Consider the following 20,558-nt stretch of genomic DNA (forward strand, 5'->3'; position numbering starts at 1 on the left):
AAGGAATTAATGAAAATGAGCTAAAATCAGTGCATATTCATACTAATTATAGAACGCCAAAAAAGAAACAAAGTAGCCGGGCTGCATCCAGACACTTAGCTGCCGTCGGGGGCTGCATGCAGTCGACTCAACCTCTCTACGGACAGTTTTTAATGTTTATCAGAAAATAACTACTCAGTATTCTGATTGAGTATAATTTATTCTGATAGAGTTTAATTAAATGCTCCTAAACTGGGCTGGTGTGTTTTGTCGAGTTCAGAGACAAAAGCAGCGTTTGACATGGTAATGCTATCTTAAGAAACGTTCAGTGGCCTGATCAGTAGGCCTAGTCTGTGTGTACAGGGTTTGACATGTAATGTGCAGGGTTCTCAAGTCTCACGCAATGGGCGTGAGACACACGCAATTCAACAAGTTCACACGCTTTGACTATCTTTTAAGAAACGTTCAGTGGCCTGATCAGTAGGCCTAGTCTGTGTCTACATGGTTTGACATGTAATGTGAACCAGGGTTCTCAAGTCTCACGCAATGCAATTCAACAAGTTCACACGCTCACACGCCACACCTTGCATTTCTCACGCAGAAATATTACTAGGGATGTCAAGGTATCTGCATAATTATTAGAGAACACGCAGGCATACGAGAGGATATCTCGCAGGGTTCAGAACTAGCGCACCACTCACCAGCAAAATCAAAACCATAAATAGCCACCATCCATCAAAAAATAGTGTTCGTTGTATCCGGGTAAAATTCCAAAATAGGACATCTCCTTCCCTGCAGGGCCAGGTTAAGGTCATCTGGGGCCCGGGGCAGAGGCCCCCCATTATTATTATTATCAATATACATAAGACAGAGAGAGAGAGAGGCAATTAAATTATGACAGACATAATGTAAAAATGAAATTTGCATTTATATGGTGGAACCGTATAACCAACATAATAACACAATTGTACCAACATACAAAAAACAAGTAGCCTACAAACATGGGGATACAAGGATACAAGGATACAAGGATACAAGGAAGTTTATTGTCACATGCATATAGTTACTGGAAGTAAGAAATGCAGTGAAATTATGTCTGGTGTCAGCCTATTTGTGCATTAATGGGGGGGGGAAAAGTGCAGGGGTAAAAGTGCAGTAGAAGAGGGGTTTAGTAGATTAAGTGGCAAGGGCTGCATAAAAAGGTGGGGGAGGATTGGGATTGGGTGGGGGCACCAACAAGGAGCACCCAAGAGCAACAGGGGCAAGGAAAACCCCTTACCAAGGAAGAAACCTTGGGCAGATCCACGGCTCAAGGGGCTAACCCAACTGCCAGGGTCTTGGTGTGTGTGTTGGGGGATGACAGGGAGATGGGATAGTGTGCTGTGTATGTGGGGAGAGGGCAGTGTGCAATATGTGTGTTGGAGAAGCTTCCTCATGAGACAATGTGCTGTGTATTGGGGGGGGGGGGCAGTGTGCTGTAAGTATGTTGGGGATGTGTGTTGGAGAAGCTTCCTGATGAAATAATGTGCTGTGTATGTAGGGGGGCAGGGACTTACTATTGCAAGCAGAGTACTGTATGTAATGTATGTGAGTGATGACAGTGAAGATGTGTGTGTGGGCGGGAGGGGAGTGGAGCAGTGACTGTGTGTGTGTGTGTGTAGTGTGTGTGTGTGGGTAGGTGGGGGGCAGTGTGCTGTAAGTATGTAGAGGATGTGTGTTGGAGAAGATCCTGAAGACAATGTGTTGTGTATGTGGGGGCAGTGTGCAGCAAGTATGTAGAGGAGGCTTACTGTAGCAAGCAGTGTGCTGTATGTATGTGAAGTGATGACAGTGATGATGTAAGTGTGTGTGTTGGGGATGGGGGTGGGGGGCAGAAAGGCTAGGCAATCAAGGACATGGGTAGATGGAGGAGAAATCAAAAATAATAAATAAAAAAAGTGTGCAAAAGTTGGAGAAAGTCAGATATGTGTGTGTGTGTGTGTGTGTGTGTGTGTGTGTGTGTGTGTGTGTGTTTTGACGTGGTGATGAAATAAGAAAATAAATAAAAGGTCTGTAGCATAGGAGAGGGATGTAAAAGTGCTAAAAGTCTTGTAGGTGTGTGTGGGTGTGTGTGTGTGTGTGGGGGTCATGAGTGCTGAGGAGAATGAGTGCAAAGTCAGTATAGTGTGAGTTCAGAGTTGGGAAATGTTTGAGAGTGCTGAGGAGTGAATGTGTGCAAAGTCAGTATAGTGTGAGTTCAGAGTTCGGATGGCCTGGGGATAAAAAACTTCTCCTGAGTCTCTCAGTTCTGGCTTTGTGACTACATAGGCGTCTTCTTGATTTCAGCGGTAGGAATAATCCATTGTTAGGATGAGAAGAGTCCTTCAGAATCTTTTGGGCTCTTAGGAGTACTCTTCTGGAATAGATATCTTGTAGAGCAAGGAGTTGAGTTCTTATAGTACGTTCAGCTGAGCGCACTACTCTCTGCAGAGTACTACAATCTCTAACTGTGGAGTTCCCATACCAGGTGATGATGCTACCAGTTAGAACACTCTCAACCGCTGAAGTGTAGAAGGCCTTCATGATGGATGTAGAAACTTTGAATTTCCTTAGCTGACGAAGGAAGTAGAGTCGATTGTCTGGACTTCTTCAGAACATATTGAGTGTTAACAGTCCATGTTAAGTCTTCAGTAATGTGGACACCAAGGTATTTAAAACTTGTGACTCTCTCTACAGGTTGCCCGCTGATCATTAGTGGGGTGTAACTGTAGTTCTGCTGCTGCCTTCTGTAATCCACTACCATTTCCTTGGTTTTATTGATATTCAGTGTCAAGCTGTTAGATTGACACCACTGTGCCACCTCATCAACCTGATCCAAGTAGAACTGTTCATTGTTGTTACTAATCAGGCCCAAGATCACTGTGTCATCTGCAAACTTGATGATGGAGGTATGACTACTGTTGGCTTTGCAGTCATGTGTGTAGATGTTGTACAGCAGTGGACTCAAAACACAGCCTTGGGGAGCACCAGTGCTGATGGTTAATGAGTCAGATGTCAGACCCCCCACTCTAACCACTTGTGAACGGTTGGTGAGGAAGTCAAATATCCAGTGACACAGGGTGGTGTTCAGTCCTAAGGCCTTCATCTTTGTGACCAAGGTGAGAGGTACTATCGTGTTGAATGCTGAACTAAAGTCAATGAACAGCATCCTCACATAATTCCCATTCCCCTCCTCCAGGTGAGTTAAGGTGGTGTGCATGAGGTTTGAGATGGCATCCTCTGTAGACCTGTTGGCTCTGTAAGCAAATTGGAGGGGGTCGAAGGAGGCAGGGAGGGATGAGCAGATAATGTTTATAATGCAGATAATGGGGCAATGCACACAAAAAAATCAACCATGAAATATTACATTATTACCATCAATTACTTCAACTAAGGCTTGAAAACTTCCAGTGGTACCCAGGTCAGACTAAAATGTGCAACTCCCGAACTCTGAACTCATGAAACATTGTAGCCTAGAGTTTGGCGCGCACGCACACAGCCACATCATGATGCATTGTAACACGCTGTCTGTAATACACTGTAACACGCAGCCCTAGCCAGCCACGACGTCAAATACATTGAAACACGCAGTCTAGCGCACGCACACAGCCCAATCACATCAAATACAAACAAGGGGGGTGTCGTAGTAGCCTGGGTGTTCCCATGCTGCCTTGCGCGCGATTTGATTCACGCTGCTAAGGCAGCCTGGAGACCATGGAGCAAATTTTTGCCTGAGATAGGGAACCAATCACAGAACAGGGGGAAAAGCAAGACGATGATTAGCTATGCACAGACGCATTTGATAGACATCCGTGGCATCCAATAAACGGATCTGGGCAATTTTTTTCAAATATCGTAGCCGATAACGGTAACGTTGTCAGGGACAGGGGTAGTATGCCTAGACGTGGACTTATCACTATTTTGATCCTTGTTTTGAAAAAAGTGGACAGGGCGCCTGCAGGAATGAATGCGATGGTACGCACACACCTAACTTTCAACGCTTTGATAATATTTTTCCCGGTTAGGTTCCTGCATTGGTCAGTTAAAAAGTAGCCTACTGTAGTAGGCTAATAACATCCACATGCAATATCTTTATAACAACAATGCCTAACAACGACCTATTTATTTGGACAACTTTGTAGTTACCTAATTTTGTTCTAGCGAAGGATAAACAGTGGTAATGCTAGCCTAACGTTTTGACAAGCAATAATCTTGCCTACCTTGTGCTTGCGGCTTGCCCATTTGAAATAACTCCTCTCACTTTGCTGTCTCCATCCTTTCTGTTTTCGTTGTTTAAAAAAACGTGTTACAGTATATCCATGATGAGTCTCGAGTTAATGAATTAGCTCATACCATTGTGTGCTGATAACCAGCATAGATAGTAATAGAAAACAACAAGCTAACCTACAACTTCTGTAGCATGCCTATGTGTGTATCTCTCCTGCTCAAACAAAAGGTGCGCGCGTGCATAGTTCTGCATTAAGTTGATTTTGATAACGTTACAAACTTTACTTTACAGAAAGTTGTAAATAACCTACTGGCATGCAGTTAATGGAATAGGCTACTGTGCAGAGTTGAGAAGTTATGGTAGCCTAGGCCAATTTGGTGTGAATACACGCACACAGGGGAAATTCTCTGTCGTTGTTGAGTAGCCTGGCTGATACGCACAGTGCGTACGGCCGTGGTTTTGGCGCGCCTTACTGAGAACGTCTGGCTGAAGCTCTCTCTTTTTTCGAGATCCGCTTTCATATTTCCTAATTGTCTCATGCAAAGTCATTGTTGTCTGTGATAGCATGCATTGATACGGGCAAAGACAGATGACGATAAGACACTTGTTTTCTTTTTTAAATGTCCCGCGCCGGGGCCCCCTAGTGGCCGGGGCCCGGGGCAGCAGCCCCTTTGCCCAATGCCCAAACGCGGCCCTGCCTCCCTGCAACCACATTATGCGCTTATGTGGGGTTACACGTTTAAGATGTCAAAACTGCACCAAAATTATTTTTATTCAGAAATTCAACTGTTTGTCATTTTGGTAAACCAGCCTACTTATGGCACTTTAACAGTTTGTGTAAATCAGGCCTTTCTACAAACACTTGTAACGCCGTAGGCCTAGCTTACTTTATGGCAAAATTATTTTCCTATTTATAAACTAAACTTAACTGTCGGACATAAGAAAACATAATGAAGTGTCGTTGTAGCTTTTGTGTAACCCAGACATCAGCAACGTTCATTTTATACGACCTATCACTCTTGTGGCTGCCTGCATTTTCCCTATCGTCATGGCTGCAACTTTCGCACTCGTTTGTGCTTTTTAGCGGCGTGTTCATCAGGTCCCGGGACACCCGTCTGAGCCTCCACGGACCATGTTAACAATGAATGAAATTAGCTTATTATCAATGAGTGTCAATTTGAGCGGGTATACTACACATATTTTTTTTCTAAAGATACAGGACTGCTGCAGACAATGAGCTGCCAACCACCATAATAGCAACCCAAAATAATGAACTTGCTGTCCTAATAAAAAAATAAAAAGTTGGTCTCGGCATGCCCATTCTTGATCCAATGGTTCAGTGGCAATAGGCTACTCAAGTGAAAAAAGCAATTAGCCAAATAAAATATTTGTCTCACTCAGTACATATATTTCGTATATTGGTGAGCCATAGAATATCCCACCGTCAAGATTATTATATTTGAAAATTCCAATCTATACCACCTAAATATCAAAAGTTATTTCATAAGCTATGCTAGATGGGTACAAATCCCAGACTGTCCTGGAAAATAAACAAAAACAAGATATAGGATGTATACAATGACAAATTCAAGGTCTCAAAGTGTTAATGCTTCTTTCCAAAAATCTCACCAGAAGTTGTTATTTAAGGCGTTATTTTAAAAAAAAATTCTTCTGGGGGAGCATGCTGAGTTACCAACCTTTTGAAGTGTGGGGCCCATTTCACATCTGTGCCTGGGGGGCCCATTTCACATCAGATAATCCATAATCCGCCCATGTGTGCACACCTTTTGCTACATAGTGCGCAAGTTTTACGCATATTTTTTGTAAAAATTAGTCATTTTGTAGTTTGTTTTCTTTCTAAATCTCTGGTTTTAGGCAACTTCATACTCCATGGAAGCTATGCACTATTGGCAACAATGTCACTCACTTGCTATGAAACGGCCATTTCCCTCTTCGCGCACCCTTCTCACCTTTTTCACCCCTGACCCGTTTTCATGCCTGAGTAAAACGAGAAAGAAAAAAAGAGAGAGCAAGCGAGAGAGAGACAGAGAGAGAGAGATCCATTCTGATGCCCAGTGGCTGTCAGTCATACTCATTTTACTGGGCTCTGTGTGGTTAACTGTATAGCCATGGTGTGGAGGCTGCTGGCTGCTGCACACCCTGATGGGTCACAGCTGTGTGAGCTGTGTGCAGAGAAGAGGAGTGTGATTGGGGGAAAAGAAAGCCATTGGTTTTTACATGTTTCCATTTAAATGCAAATAAACTGTATCCATGCCATGTTTTGTTTTTTGTTTTTCTTTGTACACACAGACATAAACGCACACACACTCACGCACATACACACACACACACACACACACACACACACGTATGCACACACACACACACGCACACACACCAACAAACGCGCACACATTCACACACACACACACACACACCAAAAAACGCACACACAGACATTCACACACACACACACACACACACACATACAAACACACACACACACACGTACGCATGCACGCGCACACACACACAGACTGGTCCCCTATTGGAGCCAGGGTGTCCCTGCGGTGTCCATATGGTGTGGTACCCTTGAGATAAGAACTCTCTCTGGAAGGGATCACACTCAAGATGCCAGGAACGTCAACACACACTGACATGATGACAATCACAATGCTTCCATTGGGAAACGTCATAAGTCAGCATAATGTAAACTTCCACAGCTACGCAGATGATACCCAATTCTATATTTCTGTGGAGCCAACTAACCCAGATGGCCTTTGCTCCCTCACTGCATGCCTAACCTCCATTAATCAGTGGATGAGCAAAACTTTTGAAACTAAATGATGACAAAACAGAGGTACTTCTGGTTGGACCAAAACTTAAGCGAGATATTATTCTTAGTAATCTGGGGAACTTGGCACACCAGGTCAAACCAAAAGTAACAAGCCCTCGTGTCATCTTAGATGCAGAGTTAACTTTTTAAGCCCCATATCAGTAAAGTTACTCAGACAGCCTATTTCCACTTGAGAAACATTGCCAAAGTCGCCCTTTTAACTCAACAAGATGCAGAAAAACTAATTCACGCCTTTATCACTAGCAGGTTAGACTACTGTAATGCACTTTTCACTGGTCTTCCCAAAAAACATCTAAAGAAATTGGCACTCATACAGAACTCTGTGGCTAGACTTTTAACTAAGACTAAGAAGAGAGAACACATCACCCCTGTGTTGGCTGAACTGCACTGGCTCCCTATTTCCTATAGAATTGATTTTAAGGTTATGTTAATTACTTACAAAGCTCTGAATGGCATAGCACCTTCATATATCTCTGAGCTTTTAATATCTTATCAACCACAAAGGAAACTTAGATCATCCAATTCTAATCTTTTAATCATTCCCAAAGTGCTCCACATACAAAGTGGAGAAGCTGCGTTTATCCATTATGCCCCCAAACTATGGAACACCCTGCCTCTGTACATCAAGCAGGCGAGTTCAGTAAATATTTTTAAAAAAGATCTGAAAACATACCTGTACAGGAAAGCTTTTAGTTAACTCATCTTATCCTGTAGACTACATTTTCAGATTATTCTACATCTGCTACTATTGGAGGGCACAGCCAGCCAGAAGCAGATGGGCTCCCCCTATTAAGTCAGGTTCTGCTCAAGGTTTCTTCCTGGAATATGGGAGTTTTTCCTTGCCACAGTTGCCATATGGCGTGCTTGTGGGGGGTAAGAGGGTTAAGGCTGCCAGTCTTATGACATGTCATTTTCTATATTTTTGATATGTTGCTGAGTAGATCAGAAACAGCAAAGAAAAGTGATTGATAATGACTGACTGACTATTATTGTGTTACATGCTTCAAATGTAAAGCACTTTGAGCTGCATTCTGTGTATGAAAGGTGCTATACAAATAAAGCTTATTGTTATTAAGTGTGCTTGCAAAGCAGCACACTTATTGTTCTTCTTAAGTTTTATTATTATTTTTCCCGTCTCCCTAATTTTTTGTCATCCCTAGCGCCTAGGCCCTTTGAGACAGAGACACCGTTCCAACTTTAAAACGTCCGGTCAGTACCGGTGTAAGTTGGTCGCGAAGATGACGTCAGGTGGGCGTGCCGTTCGTCCGCCATATTGGATTGAACAGAAAGCGAAACTAAATTTTCACAGGTCACAAATTTGGTCCGAACGGCACGAAACTTGACGTACATTATCCTTGGACCAAGCCTCACAAATGTTAGCGAAGGATTTTTGATTTTTTCAAAGCGTTTGCCCGTCACAGCCAAACGAAATCGGGCGCAAGCTCCAAACAGGAAGTCGTCCATATCTCAGGAACACTGTCACATATCGATACCAAATTTTGTATATGAACTGGGGACTCCAGTGTGAGGGTGCATAGGCAAAAAAAAAAAAAGAAATATTCCAAAAGCAAACCACCCACGGGAATTTGGTAACTCACACCGTTCACCTTTGCACCATTCACCTTCTATCACAATGCCTTCCATGTATGCACAATGTCTCAGAGCAGATACAATGTCTCCAGGCAACCTTGTCCAATCATGAAATGCTTGCTCTGCCATGGGATAGTATGGACTTACGAACTGAAACAGCAAGGAGAACAGTAGGTATATATAGCTTACATAATAGAGTTGTTTTCACATTGACGGTATTCAAATTACATTTTTCATTATTGTTAAATATCATGATGGGAGAGTATTATTAAAAATGTTACAAGTATGCAAATGCATATGTTTACGGGCATTTAGGTTTTACTGTGTTGTTTTGTTGTAAAGACATGCAAGGCATTCTGGGCCGTAATGAACAGTGGTCGGCAGCACTCCATAGGCTACGTATTAAGATGAATAGGTGTTTCTGTAAACCTAGGGATAATAAACAGCTATCTCTGTTACAAAAACGAGCTGGTAATCGCTCATTGAAGAGGGTACTATGATAAAAAGATTGTTTTCCTAAAAGCATGTAGTTGACGAAAAGAATAAACAATCAATGTCAATGCTAATGTTAAATAGCCTAGAACTATCTGAACGCTTAGGTGGCAACGTTGTATTACATTTCACTAGTGTAGCCTACTTGAAATAATGTGTGAGATTCCCAAGTAAGGAAGGTGCAAATATTATGTAATTTATCATGGGAAATTATTGGAAATGTTATTTCTTGTTTATTCTAATTGCAAACCACACACATCCATTCGAATCACATCGCATACATTTAATACCGAAAGACTATCATTTTCGTTTATTTGATGTTGCCTTAGCAACACAGCCTTCAGAGCAAAGATTCTAGAACAGGGCCAGAGAGACACGCTTTGAGTTTGTGGCCAAGAACCTAAAATATCGGTTTCCATGTGCTGGATGGTGTCGCCCTTTATGAAAGTAAGTGTTTTATACAGTTAACGCTACAGACATAATGAGTCATGTTGTAGTGGTCAACATAAATGTGCCCCTTCTGTTATTAGAATGCTAAGCGGAGAAGCATGCTAAGCAGAGATTTAGTATCATTAATTTCTTGTGTGGCTAGCTATAGGGAGGAGGAGATGTAGTGCTATGTTGCTAATTGGGATTTATGTTGTTTAGCTAATGCCATGGTCATTTGATATGAGATGCTTGCACTCGTAACTTCGTCCGCACGTAACTTTAGGGACTGCTATTTTTTTTTACTAACAGTAATTCACGGGCAGCTTTAGCCCTAAAAGTAGCACCTACGCCTGTGATGGCTTAAAAAGAAGTGGCAAGGACTCCTAACGCGATGTTTTGAAATCGCGCTACTATTGTCTACAGGAGCTTCCAATCGTGAGGGAACTTGCATTGTAGGCATAACTAAGGGATGCAATAACACCACCAACAACCAAAACTAGCCTACTCATTGTCAACATGTACATGAAATGTAACGCTTCATGTGGATCAAATTAAAATGTTTTCTTTGCAAACGTAAGCATAGGCATATGGTGACAGATTAATTTATTAATGCTGCTGTGTGAATCACGGTAAGCTCGAATGAAGTGGCCACTTCTTAATGGGACCCACTGTATGGAAGTGGGATAAGTAAAATAGAGATGTTTTAAATAAGATAAGGTTAATCAGAATTCTACTATATGCCCGCTTGACAACGGCAGAGATAGAACTGGCCTTTGGCCATAGCAACCATCCATTTAGAACGACTGGCCTTCATAGCAACCAAAGATCTGAGCTGTGTTGCAATGTGAGGCAAAGTATAGAAAGGTGATGAAACATACAGAGACAGGTCAAGAAATATAGTGCAATGTAGACAGTAGTATACAGTTGATTTACAGATTCGGTGGTTTAGAGTAATATGAAGTATTCCTTTATTCTGAGATAGGCTACATCAATAGGCTCTCAAAACAACCCCAGGCAGACATACGGTCTTTATAGAGCAAATCCATATAGATTATTTGTCAAATAAACCAGTAAAACATAATTTGTGGGATGGAATATATAACATTCACACTCATAGCTCATATTTTTTTTAAATAAATCAGTGAAAAAGTATCCTGACAAACAAGTAGCTTTTAATGCCTTGGTCATATTTCATAATTTCAATTCCTCTGTAGGTTACCTGATAGCCCAGTTTGAGAGGCTAAGACACGCGACATTATTTATTTTGCAGCCAATCACTGCTGTCATTTTATTGATTTGATTTGATCTCAGTCATAGAAGCTAAATTCGAAGGCAGGCCAAAGGTAAAATCCAACGAATCACATTCAACCCGCAAGCCAATAGTTGAATAGCCCTCTCCTAGAGCTTTTGGGATATTGCCACTGCTCCAACACTGAAAGGCACCAAGCATAAATGCCTGGATCAAGCCAGGTTCAGCATAGCGTATGCCACTGTCTGCTCACGCTGCTGACCGGACCAGGGCAAGCACACTTTCGCAGTTCCCGCCGGAAATGCAGTCTAGTTATTATTATTATTATTATTATTACAGTGCATGAAAATGCACTGTACTGTTATTCCAAGGCTTTTTACAGTGCATGAAAATGCACTGTACTGTTATTCCAAGGCTTTTTCTTCTTCTTCTTCTTCTTCTTCTTATTCTTCTTCTTCTAACGCAGAGTTAATGCAGCTTAAAACCGGTAACGTGAAACTTCATTCAAACTATGTTACGTAGGTCTTACTTAGGACATGTGGGCTTTGTATTTTTCAACTTTGTAACTTTTATACTTTTTAAACTATTAATTAAAAAACTAGTCAAAATTTCCCCATAGACTTAACATGGGCTGATGACATCACAATAGAGCCAAGTTAAGCAATTAGAATCCTATGGCAGGTGTTCGGGCCACCTGGACCAACTGCCAGTCTCAGGCTTTAAGCATACAAACTGGCCCTATTAAGACTACACATCCTGTTCAACTGCTTCCTCTGCCAAAAACTGTTTCCAAAATAAAAGTCCTCACTACAATATTTCACTGTTAAACAATTTAACGCTTTAAACTACTGAACTTTTTAACTGTTCAGCCATTGTAACTGTTACTTGTCATCAACTATGACTCCTACCCACTGTAGCTAGTTAGCTAAGTTAGCTAAGTAACATGGTTAAGATAGTTAGCATGCAAGATGTTAAGACGCTTTTAGCTTAGATTTTTAGCAAAACTGCTAAAAATGATTAGTTAAGTTAGCTAAGTCACATGGTTAAGATAGTTAGCATGCTAGCATGTTAGCATGCTAGTTAGCATTTTAGTAAAACTGCTAAAAATGATTAGCTAAGTTAGCTAAGTCACATGGTTAAGATAGTTAGCATGCTAAAGATGTTAGCATGCTAGTTAGATTTTTAAGAAAACTACTTTATAATGATTAGCTAAAGTTAGCTAAGTCACATGGTTAGTAAAGTTAGCATGCTAGCATGTTAGATGCTAGCTTAAGATTTTAGCAAAACTACTTATAATGATTAGCTAAGTTAGCTAAGTCACATGGTTAAGAAAGTTAGCATGTTAAAGATGCTGAGTTAGCATTTTAGTAAAACTGCTAAAAATGATTAGCTAAGTTAGCTAAGTCACATGGTTAGCATACTTAGCATTTTAACATTGTTAAGATGCTAGTTAGCATACTTGGTTAACATTATTATCTTTGTTAACATAGTTAGCATAACTGCTAGCAAACATTAGAGCCATTCCAAGTGTCAGTTATCGCCAACTATCTACCTAAATAATTTAACCATTTAAACTATCCACTTATTTAACTGTTCAGTCATTCCAACTATATTAAACCTCATCTACCTAGCAACCAATATAGTTTGTTTTTACTCTGTATGATATTTTACATCATATTTTTGCATTTTCATGCACTGTATTTCCTTCAGGAAATGCTTTTCTAGTTATTATTATTATACCTGTCACCTGACTGCACACACACACTGTGAGGATACCATGGGTATCTCTCAATAGATACATAGATAGAGATACTTTATTTATCCACAAGGAATTTACTGTAAGGAGCAAAGCAAAACAGGGATGACACCCTCTCTCTCTCTCTCTCTCTGTGTTTGTGTGTGAGTGTGTGCATGTCCTTCAGGGTGACCCTGACATGGCATTTCTCACCTGTATATTTATTCAACTGTGTCACTTTAGAGAGTGACACAGTTGCATTTCAAAAAATGACTAATGGTGACAGATCCTCATGCAGTATTCTCTGTGGTATTAAACATATGAGCTGCTGTTGCACACTCAAGCATACTGGCGGCCTGTGGAAGTAGGCAGACCACATGTAAGAGGCTATAAGGGCAGAGTGTTGAATCCTTTGCAGAGGCCACATGTAAGAGGCTATAAGGGCAGAGTGTTGAACCCTTTGAGTAAGCTTAGCTATCTGAGTGTGCATGTGTAATGTAATGAAAGCTGGAAAGTTCCAGTTGATTGCGTGCCCTGACTCTGGAGTATTATGACCCAGTTGTGTGATGTTTGTACCACATGCATCCTGATGGGGATAGTTAAGTGGTGGAGTATACAGGCTCCAGGGTGAGCTAACAGTTTTGGCAGGCGTGTGTGTGTGTGTGTGTGTGTGTGTGTGTGTGTGTGTGTGTGTGTGTGTGTGTGTGTTCAGACTGCATATGGTTGCATATGATTCTGTCCTCCAGGGCATGTGACATTTTGCCACTCCAGACACATACAGGAAACCCTCCTTTGGATGTCCTCTGCACAGCTGACAAAGAAACGCCGCGGTGCGGTTGAGGAATACCACTGCACTGCTGACACTACACGACCTTGCAGTACTTGTTCTTGTTGCTGCTTTTTTTCTGTAAGGAACTAAAGTTGGTGTGATCAGCACTGATGCCCCCCCCCCCCCCTCTTTTATAGGGCATGACCATTCGGCCCCTAGTGGACCTGCTGGCTGTGAAGAAGAAGCAAGAAACCAAGCGTTCAATCAATGAAGAGATCCACACACAGGTGCTCTCCTCTTCTCTCCACTCTTCTCTTCTCTTCTCTTTTCTCCTCTTCTCTTTTCTTCTAACCTCTTCTCTCCTCTCCTTTCCTCTCTTCTTCTCTTCACTCCTCTTCTCTTTTCTTATTTCCTCTCCTCTCATTGACTCCCTTATTTCCTTGTCTGTTCCCATGCCTTCTTACCACCTTTTCTCATCAAATGTCATTCTTTGGAGAACGTATTCAGGCAATGGAAAACTCAAAGTCACTTAACAAAATGCTGTTTTCCCAAGCTCAATGTGCAAACATAGAGGAAAATGCAAATTAAACAGGTGGACATACTGTAAATAGACAGCATAGACATACATAGACAGCATAGACAGACAGATGAAAAATAGGTATAGGCCTATTAAAGAGAAACTATGCAGTATTGGCAATTTCCTCGCTGTTTTTTTTTTTTTTTTCGGTTTTTGCTTCTTTTTCGCTGGCTCTGTCATGACGAATGTCTGAGAAACTCCTTCGCTACCTTGTTCTAGCCGATACCTGGCGTGTAGGCCTATTAACAAACTTCCACAGTGGTTGCAAAAAGTCAAAGTGTAATTTATGATGCAGATTACAAGCCTCTACTTATGAAATGCAATTCTCAACTCGTCCTATATTGCCTTATAGAGATTTTACTGCACATTATATCTTAAGGAAGCCAGAAACTGAGAAACTGAATCTAGTCATGAGTCATCCATTGCGGGTGTATTTATATGCATTTCACTGCCCTCTGCAGGTTGCTTTGCCGTATTGCACCTGAATTTTCAGGCAAGAATCAGTTCAGTTTGTTTTGCACCATTTTACTCGCCTCATCGTAGAGGCTGCCCGGCCTTGTGCCAGTGTGGCTGGTCTTAGGGAGACACACACACACACACACACACACACACACACACACACACACACACACACACACACACAGACACTTATACACAGACTCTCACTCATACGCATAGTCTGTCTTTCTCTCTGGATATCTGTGGGCCTTTGTGCGCTTTGCGTCTCCTTAAAGGGCAACCTCTGCAGTTGAAGAAAGGTCTGCGTTTGACTGTAGAGGATGGCACCCTCCCACACACACACACACACACAGTCTCCTTGTAGCCCATCTTTTGTCCTGGGGATAAAAACTGATGAGTCACAGCATCCCCAGAGGACAAAAAGAAAATCTTCCCAGCATGCTTTCCTCCACCATACGTCACACTCAGAAAACCTAACCTAACCCTAACCTGGGCTCACAAAACACTGCTGTGTTTGGAACTGTGGCTTTGACAACGTTATAGGGCAGAGAATAGCACACAGAGAATCACAGCAGAGCTGATTTGTGTTTTGTTGTAGTAAGAGGAATTGAGCTGGAGGGGAATCACATCTAGAACCTGACATCCTGTCAGAGAAAATCAATCCATGGTGTGAAGGAGATTGACTGCACAGAGGCCTGGAACTGACCCAAAAGCTTTATTTGCTTTCCAGGTGACAAGGCCTCCAGACGGAAGTTAATAGCAGACAAAATACTTTGTCGTGCTCATATATTTCATGGTTTATGGGATGATTATGTTTTTAAATAGCAGGCTAAAATATATCTATCATGTTAGTGATGTCCAGTAAAATATATGACATTTGACTGTTTTTTTTCCTTCTTCTTTCAGCACTGACATGTGCTTCCATATGAGCAAAACCAGTGTTGCCATAGAAACATGAAATCATCTTTCATACTAAGCACACACACACACACACACACACACACACACACACACACACACACACACACACACACACACACACACACACACACACACACACACACACACACACACACACACACACTGACTCGCTGCTGTCCATCTCCCATTCTCTGTCTCTGTATTTCTCCATCTGTTGCCCGCTGAGTTGTTGTCATGACCTTAAAGCTGACCTTTTGACCTTTTACTAACATACTTATTGGTCTTTTCCTCTGATCCTTCATTTCTAGTTCCTGGACCACCTCCTAACGGGCATTGAAGATATCTGTGGCCATTACGGCCACCATCATTGGAAGGACAAGTAAGTGACCATGAAGCTCAGTATGTTTCCATGTTGCAGCTGCTGAAGGAATTAGGAGTGCATGCTCAGGCATGCTAAATGGAGAGAGCTCAACTGACTAGACTCCTCTCTTGTTCTCAGTCACATTTTCTTTCTCTCTCTCTCTCACTCAATCAGTCACTCAATCAGTCACACACACACACACACACACACACACACACACACACACACACTCAGAGAGATGCACACTTCCTGTGTTTGCCCTTCAGTCTGCTGTTGTGTTGCAGTTACATCTTTTTATAGACCCTTTAAGTCTGTTCCTAGAGAGTTTCCGGTCAAAAGCTACTTAATGCTTTACGAAATATTAATATATTTATAATAATTTATAAAATATTAATAATTTAGCTTAATGCTCTACAAAATATCGACTTGAAAGCATGTTTTTTTAATTTTATTTTGTTTCTCTGCAAGTTAGCATTAGCTCAATGTTGTTTTCTGTGCCACTGAAAAAGCCTTAGGAATGCACATGTTATGCCGTTAAAAGAGGTCTATAGTTCATATTCTACAAAATGATAACAATACATTCACCTTTACCAAACTGAAGTGTATAGTGGAGCGCAATGGATGTGATAGCTGGAGGATGCTTAGTGCCAAGTATCGATGGTTGGGCATTATGATAGCAGAAAACAGACTGAGCAACAGCTTCAGCAGGCCCAGTCAGTGGAGCTGCTCTCTCTGAAGAGTTTCAAAGCAGATGCAAATAACCCTGGCCAAATCTGTGTCTGATAAAAATCAACAAGGGTTTAACATGGGTTGAACGTCAGTATGAATTGGGTATAATTGGCACTGAAGGCTCTTGTTGTTGGCCCTAATGGGTTTAGTTTGCTGTGATTCTCTACGCTACTGCACGTAGAGATGCCCCAACCCCATGGCCCAGGTCATCTGCTCTCTCCTGCTCGTGTCCTCATGAGGGAAGATCTCCCTGCTCTGGCTGCTTGTCAACCTTTAGCTGTTTAGCATCTAAGAACTTTCACTGTGGACTTTAAAGCACTCTCCCTTAATTAGCATGCAACATGCATTCTGAAATGCAATGTGTACTTCAGAGCACTCTCTTTCCATCTACTTCTCAGATCCCCGTTTCTATTTTCTTTCTCTAGTTTTCCCTCCATCTTTCCATCCCTCTGACCCCCAGAGGCGGACAGAGTACACAGCTTCATTACTTGAGTAAAAGTACAGATACCCTTTGCTAAATTTTACTCAAGTACAAGTAAAAGTACAACAGTCAGATGTCTACTTAAGTAAAAGTACTGAAGTACTTGTTTTTAAAAGTACTTGATGATTGCTGATAGGCTGTCCCAATCAGTGGCGCCTGCACAATCCAATCACATTTGAGAGGGAAACAACAAATTGAGGGTTTCTGAGATTTTTCTTTTTTCCTTTTTTTTTTTAGAAGTAGTAACGGGTACTCACGGTTATGGATAGAAATGTAGTGGAGTAAAGAGTACAATATTTGCCTCTCAAATGTACTTGAGTAAAGTCATGAGTACTTCCCAAAAATAATACTCAAGTAAAGTACAGATCCCTCAAAATTGTACTCAAGTACTGTACTCAAGTAAATGTACTCCGTTACTGTCCGGCTCTGCTGACCCCCCCGTCCTCCCTCTCTCCTCCCTCTCTCTCTCTCCACCCTCTCCCTCTCCACCCTCCCTCTCTCTCTCTCCTCTCTCTCTCTCTCTCTATGTGCCGAGTGCTCAGGGAATGATCAATATTGTCAGAAGCGTTGAGTGCCACCCAGTGATCCTAAGGCAGCGCTACCAGGAACTAGTTGCTAACTCAAAAGAGCACAGGGGACAAAAACATTTCTTCTACATGAAAAGGAAACATCATTTCTGTCCCTCTTCTCCACTCTTCTCTCTTCACCTCCTCTCTTTTCTATCTCGTTTTTTTGTACACTTGACTCCATCTCTCTTCTCCTCTACCTTCTCCTCTCCTCTCATCTCTATTGATGATAATGCAAACTTGGTGAAATGTTTTTATGTATTAAGTACTCCTTTGTGGTGTGGCTACATACTATAGTAGGCTTCTTAGTGTCCTTTATCCATGTGACAGTGCAGTAAAGTGTTTCAAATCATTGTTTCCCTAAGGATGAACCGCTTCAATAAGAAGTATGTGAAGAAGTGCCTGATCGCGGGCGAACGGTCCAAGGAGCCTCAGCTCATCGCCTTCTACCACAAGATGGAGATGAAGCACGCCATCGAGCTGGTGGAGAGTGGCGGCAACGTCAAGCTGCCCTCCGCCTTGCCCTCCACCGTCTCCATGCAGTGAGTGCCATTCTCTTCTGACCCTTTTTTGCTTTCCTTGTCCTCTCCTCTCTCGCACAATGTCCTCCACACCTCTAGAGGCTGCCATTTCATTACAGTGGTAGCGATAGGATTTATTGTTGTGAATAGTTCATAGTTCCGTTATTTGTCTGACACTTTTATCCTAGACTCAGTCTTTGATCCTTTTTTTAAAAAATGACTTCTCTGTTGAACTTTTATTATATCTTTTATTGATCGCCATTTTCCATTTATGCTTAACTGAAGGGCGGAAGATCAGTATTCTAGAGAGCTGAGGTTCTAGGTTTGAGGATGGGGATGGGAACGTTTGTGTTTAAAATCGTTTTTTTATCCATTACTCCTGCACAGGAACATCCAACCCAAGAAACTACAAGAGAGGGCCTTGCCCCAGATACCTAAAGGCCGCGAGGAGGAGATCCGGAAGATTCTCCGGACCAACCTTCAGAAGACACGGCAAAGGGTGCCCACCCCTGACAGCTCTCAGACCTATATAAAAATCAATATATTCCTTTAGTGCTTTAGTGGTTAATTTCATTTGACATCTTAATGGGAAACCATCTGAGTTGGTTACAACTGACCTTAAAGGAGAGTCAACAAGAACTAATGAGACAAAACATGATGAAAGGGCTTGAACAGAATGACCTTTCAACAGAATTCAACAGAAATAATTATTTTTGTGGATGGTGCTGTTTAAATATCAGCACCACCTCAGTTTTAGCTAAAGCATTTATAAAACTACGGTACTGTTTGTGTTGTATCTCCACAAGTCCAAAGTTTGTTTTATCTTAATAGCGTCACATTGATTGTTGCCATATCTAAATTTCCTGCTTTGTGTTCTTCTCTCCCGCAGCTTCAGTCGTACAACAGACACACGCTGGTGGTTGACCCCTACGAGGACGGCTGGAACGAAGTCCTCCTTAAGAGGAAGAAGGTGATTGAGCTGGAGAAGAAGGTAGATCCCCATTAACCAGTCGCGGCTCCCTGTCCTACTAATGTCATACTACTGCTACTAACATGCTGTCACTTGAGACAATATCAAACACCATGTGGCTATCTTTTGTATTTCAGAAGGTATTGTGACAAGGACTCAAACGGGCAGAGCGCAAAGGTTTTTGGGAGTGATGCCAATAGATTTGTGTCCCAATAGCATCTAATCAAAATTAGATGATGAGCAATATAGTTGGACATCTGGGGTTATGTTTTATGTTTACATAGTGTGGAGTGATATGTATATCAAAAACAAGATCAGATGATTGCGTTGGAAATGGTTATTCAGTCAAATCTCATGTGAATCAACACAGCCGATTAAGGATACAGTCCATTGACTCTTAGTGGGCTGTATCAGAGACTGCAGAATGACAATGTCCTTCGCTGAAATGATGACTTTTGATTTGAACTGTTCTCCTGCACAGATTAACCAGATGAGCAATTATCTCACGGTGCCCGCTGGGCCCCCCGAGTCCCCCACTCTGGCCAGGGCCCGACTGTCATCCGGTAAGCCAATCAGCTCTCTCCATTTGGCAAGGCTGCCAATCCAATCGGTCCATTTGGCAGGGCAGGCAAAACAAGCAGCTGGGAAGAGATTAGACTTCCCTTATGGTGTATGATGCTGTTAATTAGTATGTAACAGTGTGCAGTTACTGTTTTAAAAACTTAATGTGGTTGATATAAAGTAAACTGTTATTGACACAGTTTGTATGTATGAACATGTGTGAGTGTTTCCCTGTGTAACTGCATATGTCAAAGCCATTTTACATGGCATGCTTCTGAGGATATCTTATCAGATGCCAAGTATTGATCTTTTAGTGCAGTGGTCCCCAAACATTTTCTTCCGAGGGCCAGCTCAAAATGCCTGGCTCTAAGAGAGGGCCAGAGACTTGGAGTATATCAGTAACCATAAATAGCTTAGTGCTGTGAACGGTCTACCTTAGTTGAATATTCCATTACATTTAATCATAGGCTACTGTAATTTAATACCATTGCTAGCTGTGTTTATATTGCCATCATGCCATATCAGTGTAAAATGTAGCTCAAATGAAATACTCAAAATGTGTGAACTCTGAACTCTGTGTCTTTGCATACACAGCTCAAATTGTGAACAAGCAATATCCTACAAATAATTTAAAGTTCTCAAACTATGAGAGTTTTATGAATTGCTGGCAAAAACCTCTGAAATGACTACTTTTACTCTACATTTGAACGAGTGGATAAAAAATAGAAATAATTATCCCAGAAAGTCCCAGAAATATGACTTGAATAGAATTTAGTTAGTTATTAGCAATTAATTGATAAACTTTTAGAATACTTTGAGCACTGATACAGTCAGCATAGGCCTCTTACATTGTTTGCAGGTAGGCCTACATTTCATTCCGTTTTCGATGGCAAACAGCGCCAAAACAACCACCAGTGGACAAAAAGAGTATTACACGTGTAGAGACTATAGAGAATGAATGGGGGAAATTACGGAGGTAATTTTGGGGACCACTGATATAGTGCTTAATTATTAATACATTGAATATATTAGTAAAGACAACACATCACACAACCTGACTGAAACA

At 41.6% G+C, this 20,558-nt stretch overlaps 1 protein-coding gene across 2 annotated transcripts in view; it reads left to right on the forward strand.

Moving 5' to 3' along the window:
• slc9a1a (solute carrier family 9 member A1a) overlaps nt 1-20,558 on the forward strand; it is a 58,601-nt gene that overhangs the window by 31,316 nt on the left and 6,727 nt on the right. Inside the window, exons 6-11 of one of the 2 annotated variants that reach the window (XM_048260331.1) lie at nt 13,544-13,633; nt 15,612-15,682; nt 17,806-17,982; nt 18,349-18,460; nt 18,851-18,952; nt 19,413-19,494. In XM_048260331.1, coding sequence (XP_048116288.1) covers nt 13,544-13,633; nt 15,612-15,682; nt 17,806-17,982; nt 18,349-18,460; nt 18,851-18,952; nt 19,413-19,494 — 634 coding nt within the window. The remainder of the gene's footprint in view (nt 1-13,543; nt 13,634-15,611; nt 15,683-17,805; nt 17,983-18,348; nt 18,461-18,850; nt 18,953-19,412; nt 19,495-20,558) is intronic. The other variant, XM_048260332.1, reaches the window with a different exon arrangement.

The sequence above is a fragment of the Alosa alosa genome, chromosome 13, assembly GCF_017589495.1.
Source record: "Alosa alosa isolate M-15738 ecotype Scorff River chromosome 13, AALO_Geno_1.1, whole genome shotgun sequence".
NCBI classification, from domain to species: domain Eukaryota; kingdom Metazoa; phylum Chordata; class Actinopteri; order Clupeiformes; family Clupeidae; genus Alosa; species Alosa alosa.